The sequence below is a fragment of the Colias croceus genome, chromosome 11 (genome assembly GCF_905220415.1).
Source record: "Colias croceus chromosome 11, ilColCroc2.1".
Taxonomy (NCBI): domain Eukaryota; kingdom Metazoa; phylum Arthropoda; class Insecta; order Lepidoptera; family Pieridae; genus Colias; species Colias croceus.
Genome location: NC_059547.1, coordinates 5,351,267 through 5,358,320, shown reverse-complemented (window position 1 = coordinate 5,358,320; position 7,054 = coordinate 5,351,267). Strand labels below are relative to the sequence as shown.

The following is a 7,054-nucleotide window of genomic DNA, read 5'->3' as shown; positions in this document are numbered from 1 at the left end:
AGAATAGTTCTCAGTTAATACAAAGTAATACAAATGCATGTTATCATATATTTTACACTTATGAAAATTAGAATTAATTAAGAGTGTTGTAATTATACAAGTATAAGTAAGAAATATAAGTAAATATATTAGTATACACACATATTCTTTAAATACTATACAAGATACATACGATATTATTAATAAGATATACATTATAATATATACTAACGTTTGTAGAATACCCCAATTCAGCACCACACTGCCGCAATAATGATTAATAAACCTTAAACCAAAAACAGTGTCCATTAGTAACTTAAGAATTAACAAACTAAAATAATTATGATAAACTGCAACAGTATCATAATTCTTAAATCTATATCTAAACATTTTACTCGGTTGATATTTTATAATTAATGAGAAATTACAAATATTTTTATTTTTGCAAATATAACAAGCCTTTCTATAATATGCTGATTGCTTTTTACATAAAATCAAATTATATACAGTACAAATATTTAGAATTAAATTGTTCAAACGGCAATACGACAAAAAATTTGTTTAATGTCCTCTTCTGACTTTATACAAAAAGATTGAGAATTTGATTCACATCTAGCATATATACGTCCTGCACGGGTCCAGATATAACGCCATTTCATTTCAGTACCTTTTTGACGAGCCATATAAAACAATCTACGATTAGTACTAGTTAAATGTTCATTGACATAAAAGCGACGAGGCTCGCCGCCGATATCAGTTCCCGCGGTGTCTGCGCCACGATGCACGCGTGCAGCGCGCAGGAGGTCGTCCCGTACCGATCTGCGCGCCAAGCGCACGACGATGGGGCGCACACGTGACGAAATATTAGGGGCATTATTCAAAGACCGCCGACCAGATCGATGCGCGCTTACTATATCACGTTCATCCAACTGCTGACCAATTTTACGAGCAAGCGTCATAGCAATGTGCGTGAGGTTCTCGGCGCTGTTCTCTGGAATGCCCGTTATCTCGACGTCATTCATCAGGTTGTCCTGTTCTGACTCATTGAGACGGTGTTGGAGCTCCGCAACCGATTTAAGCAGGCTATCACAGTTATCAGACTGGGCTTGTGTCAAGGTTTTATCCTCTAATTTTGAGATCCTATCTTCCACTTCATCAAGTCTGGTATTTATCTGTGATATAGCCAATGTTAACTGTGACATATCCCTTCGAAAACCGGACAGTTCTGTGCGCAAAAGCTTGATCTCATGAACCAGGGACGGCGCGTCCTGCTGCATTACTGCATCTAAGAATGCATCGGTATCTTCGTTGGCTGGCATTGCGGGAGTACTCTGACAGCCTTTACAAAGCCATTTCGGACTGACACGTGAGTTTGTGTTCATGTTTACACACGGCTTATGATAAGTTAAACTGCATTTATTGCATTTAGCTCCATCCGAGGTTGAGATGAATTTACCGCAAGAAGGACATTTGTTTGCCATTATAATCGTTATAAGTTGTTGTTGTAAAGTGATTATAACAGATGTATATGGATTCTCAAAAGCAGTGAGTTAAATTTCAAATAACTTTAGTGGCACAAATAGGGATGATAAAAGTTTTTCAATCGTGTTTTTATAATGTGGGTACTTGCGTGTTCATCAGCTGATCAACAGCTGTGTTATAGATTGTTTATTTCACAATACACATAAATTCAGTTCGAGATAACACTGTGGCACACGCGTTATGTAATTAACTTTCAAAATTAGAACTTTTTAGCTGCGTTTACACGACTAATAAATGATAAAACTCAAAAATTAACGGGAGCTAACTGACACTTCTAGTGGCTGACATTCCAATCCTTTACGGTCGTCAGGGAAAATTATAGAAATGTCATCAGCAAATAGTACGCAATTGTAGTCAATAATGTCAGGTAAATCATTTAAATATATCAAAAATAATAAAGGTCCCAAAATAATACTAGCTTTCCGCCCGCGGCTTCGCCCGCGTTTTCAGAGAAAACCCCGCATAGTTCCCTTTCCCGTGGGATTTCCGGGATAAAACCTATCCTATCTCTCAAGTTGGATCAAACTGCACATGGTATGCGAATTTTATTATAATCGGTTAAGTGGTTTAGGAGTCCATTGAGGACAAACATTGTGACACGAGATTTATATATATTAAGATTAAGCTGCAGCGTTTATTTATATTTTGCTTGAACGCGCTTATCTCGGACGATTTCGAAAATTTTTCGCCGTTAAATATTATGTACCTGATCCATGGGCTGTATAGCTAGCCATGGACTCAAGGTGGGGCAACAATAAAAAAATAATATGTAACTAGCAACTGTGTACCCAAAGTCATATCCCACAGTCGACACAGAAAATGAGACCTAAACATTAGCATCACCTAAACATTAGCAACACCTAAACATTTGGGGCAAGCGCCCCACACTGCCTCACCGTGGCTACGCTATTATATTATAAATTCGTATGAGTTTTTCTTACTGTATATTTTCAATGTACAACTACGTAAACTGGAAATACAGTCATCATTCTTACTAATAAATTTAATAACAACTACAATTTATTAATTCTAACTATTATTAGAAGTTATCCCTTTCGCTTCCAAAGTGAAGATAAAAGAGTATATTTATCCAATGATACCCAGTGGATTGCTATAGTAATGGCGTTGTAAAATCCAATGTCTATTCACTATTACAATTTAGTTAAGCTATTTGCGGTAGCGTTATACGCTAGTTATTGCGAAGATAAGACAATGTTAATGAAAATTTATGAACCTATTAGCTGTCGATGTTCGGATTTTTTGTGGAATAGACAATGCTTGGTTCTTCTTTGTATGGTTGTAGATAGAGTCGCTAATAAATAACTGTTAGGTAATTAATATTATTCTATAAACAAATTACAAAATATATATGGATGACATGTACCTATTATTTCATACAGGGGTAGGGGTCGCGAAGATTCTTTGCTATTTTCTTCTTCAACAATAAGCAGATAACAAGCATCATCTTGTTGGTATGAGTAAAAATATCATATTTTAATTCCATCTCCATTTCAAATCTTGTACGAAGTACATTTAATAAAATGTTTGGGTACTTAGTGTATCGTTACATTCCCGTATAATATTATCTCCTAACACACTGCAGGACGCGACAGAAAATAAAATATCGGCTTATATGTATTTCGGAGGCGGTGTTTTGTGGAAAAGAGTAAAATTTTCGATGCTTAAGTCCAACTCCAGACCGATACTTCACACTCGAATAATTCAAGATGTTCGCGGCTTTGTCGGTAAATTCGACTCCCTACGCTTTCTCAGTGGACGATATTTTACTTTTGTTCACCTGTATTCAGCTGGGTTTTATACGAGCTATTCGATTTCCGTTTATGTGTAGGTAATACCTTTTTGGCCCTAGCTTTACGGTTTCTAATCGTTTTCCGCACATTTCTTCGGTATGGAAATTTTTCCTCTCAATGAGAATTTATTTTTAAGTAGCTAGCTATAGCTTAGCACAGACTCAATGTGAAATATGAAAATACATATTTTAATTAATTTTAATATAATTTCTGTAATAAAGTTCAAATTCAAAATAAAAAATTTAATAAAAACAAACGTTACATACAAATAATGCGTATCCAATTGCTGTCTACCTGGTAAACTAGAACAAAGAAGATTTATTAATTACAATATTTTCCCTTGTCCTTCGTGTTCATTTTAAAGGAACATCTCAATACTTTTGTATGTAAAATGTAACATTTTGATTTCATAAATATGATATGAAATTAATAAATTACTTTTGATATGAAATTAAAATTTACTTATTTATTTAAGTTTAATTTAAAACATGTCAATGGCTTGACATTTTATTATCAATAAATAACAATAAGTACATTATTTTAACTTTACGCCTATCCATACTCAGACAGGAAATTACAAACAATGTTGATACAAAAGCATCGAACTTCAATAAAAATGAACTAGCTATTTATTCGAAATGCATCGTCTTTAGCCAGCCAATTTCAGGCTCCAATAACCAACATGAAAAATCTATTTCTGCAATCAGTGCAAATTGTAACTGGCACTGCATACTAACTTTGAGCACTCAATTATGTATCTATTATTTCTCTATTCTCAAATATATGATTAGATATTGCATTCTGTGTATTTCATTGAAGGTTTTATAATAGGACGGATATTTTTGAAGATAAGGAATAAAGCCACTCTCATTTTTTTTATTCTCAGTACTTGAATGACTATTGAGTATACATTGAAATGAATTCATGCCTGACATATTATTGTACTATAAAAAGTATGTAGTAGCAATACATTTAAATATATGCAAAATTAACCTATTAAACAAATGTCCAAATTTACAAAATAACATTTAAATTAATCAAATTATTTTAATGCTTTTGCATGCTACTTTATAAATTTAGCACGTAGACCAAACAATTTAATATCTTAACTATAACGTTCATTGCATTGCGGAATGAATTTATTTAAATTTGGTTTCATTAATAATTTATAGAGTTATTTACATTTATATATTCCATAGTTCCCTTCCAATCAGAACGTTTATTTTATTGTTAAAGAGTTTTGGACCCAATACTTTATTATATTAAACTGTATATTGAATAACAATTTTAAACGCAATTTCATGGAAAAAGGAAGATTTGCGCAGTTTTAAATATCTATTTGAAAACCTCAAATTCCCTTAACCAGATTTCATTTTACTTTTTAGCAATGTTAAAACCGCAGAAAATGTTTGGGATGTTATTTTAGTTTTGTAGGAAATTTTGGCGCTATTTATTCTGCACGTCCTTACCCCTACCCATGTTTTCAGTGTAAGCTCGTTGTTATATAATTGTTCCATCCTACTTAAGTCGGTATGTTTACAGACTCTTAACCTATAAAATTTAATGACAAAGCGCGCTCTGTGCTCGAGATTAAGAGTATTTATTCATGCGCTAAAATGGCTCAACTCTTTAAGTTGTTAAAATATTTCCGTGCTTCCTTCGCTCTTCTGAGAACGACTGGAAATGAATGAAAGCTGCAGTGATGAATCGCTTTAGATACGCTCTGAGAAGGTATTAAGGAATTTAATAAGATACAAAACTTTTATTAGGTTTTAATTTAATTATGAATGTTCCAATCCAATTAAAATTGTACTTTGTGCCTATTGTGTCTGGTTCATTGCGTATTCAATATAATTATGATTAACTGTTTTGATTTTTCTTTATCGGTGGTAAATGTTAAAATATGTTCTTATGTCACTAATTGAATAAATAAATGTTTGAGTATGATTTTATTAATACGATTTAGTTATTAAGTATTTTTAATAATAACTAATGACTCCAATTACCTAGGTTTTATAATATCATCATAGTTGAAACGCATTGAGATTCAGAACTAAACTAACAATTCGTGTAAACATCACAAAGTATTTTAGTTGTTTATGTACATAACATACAGAGTGGGTCAGATTCCGTTTAACTACGCATCCCTTTGGAAATAGTTCACATCCCTCAATTTATTCCTCATTAATTGGAAGTTGGAATGCAAATCGAATGTGCGAACTAATAAGTAAACAATAACATATGTCGAACTTAATAAGAAAATATACTATATACTTAGCGCTCTTTATATGATATAGCTTAGTAGCAAAATCAGAATTTTATAAACCACCTAGGTACCTACTTACTTTGAAAAAAATTTAAAAATAAAATCATCTGACTAATTCTACTGATATTACTAGGCATTCACCATCGATTTCAAGTTTTATGCTTATATTTATTAAAACATCTTGGAATGCCCAATGCAGCTTTTGAATATATATTTCACAAGTATGCTAAACTATTATATAAATGAACAATAAAGTAGTTACATATTCTTAACAAGTAACTTTTTGATTACTCCCCCGTACACACTCCAGAGACAACCTTTTACATAAACCGCCGTAGAAACTTAAAATTATCCAACATTCATACGTAAATGGGCAAAATTTCCGAGCGTATTGAAGAAATAGAGATGGTTTAGAAACTTGGCTCGCATTATACCACCTTTGGGTTGAAGTTTCTGCATGTTGGTAGGACCATAACCATACCCGGCCCGTAAACAAACAAAGGATTATACACAATCGCTGGCCCGGACAGATGTGCGCTCTAAATTGAAATTATTGTGGGCGTACATAAAGGCGAAGCACCCGTTTTTATTTCCCGTATCCTGTTTATGGCCAGAACGATATTCATATAAATATTCCGTGAAAAAGTTTCCTTTTATTGCTCGCTACGATTATGCCTCTACGCTACGAGCTACGACGCTACACTAAAATCTTCATGTGTCATAGATAAGATTTTTAAAGAGCGACCTTTTAAAATATAAAAACATAATCATTTGCTTAATAGATGGTCGTTAGTATATAATCAGATCAATAAACACAAATGTGCGTATAAAAATAATACTTTGGTAACATCGTTCCAGGAAAATAATTTATACAAATTCCATTAAAGTTTGTCAATTCTGAAATTAGCTAAATTGTTTTAATTTGGTTCGCAACTTCATCTAAGTTGAGCACTAAGAACTTTAAACTTAATTTACTAGATTTAGATATTATCATTAGACTACTATGTTAATTGACAACATATTTATCGTTACATATTAAGTTAAGTACTATAATATATTATATGTTTCAATAACGTAGGTATATAAAGTTATAATATTTATAGAACTAAAACAAGCGGAGTAGATAATTATTCTGTCCTAGTTCACAAATACGTAATCGTTTATATAAAATTTATAATTGTTTACAACGCTCGTAAACATCTTTTTAGTTTTTAACATTCAAATGCGTTATAAATGAGAAATTTTTAAAGAATTCAAAAAGTTCGATCACGAGACGAATTCCATTATTTAAAAATTGTTTACAATGCCTTGTTTACAATTTTTACTTCTTATACAACTTTTTTTATTTTCAACCTGACTTCAAAGTAAGATAAAAAGACTGTTGTAAATAAATTACAAAATATCAAATTAACACAAAACGAGTAAACGGTAAATTAAGTGGTTGGAACATAGCAAA

At 32.2% G+C, this 7,054-nt stretch overlaps 1 protein-coding gene across 1 annotated transcript; it reads right to left on the bottom strand.

Annotated features, from left to right (window-relative positions):
- Positions 1 to 512: 512 nt before the first annotated feature.
- On the bottom strand, positions 513 to 1,298 carry LOC123695665. The gene has a single exon (XM_045641572.1). The coding sequence runs from the start codon at positions 1,296 to 1,298 to the stop codon at positions 513 to 515; it is 786 nt and encodes a 261-aa protein (XP_045497528.1).
- Between the last annotated feature and the right edge of the window lie 5,756 nt (positions 1,299 to 7,054).

Coding starts and splice junctions, on each gene's coding strand:
- LOC123695665 (XM_045641572.1), bottom strand. CDS start 1,298: ATGCCAGCCAACGAAGATACCGATGCATTCTTAGATGCAGTAATGCAG.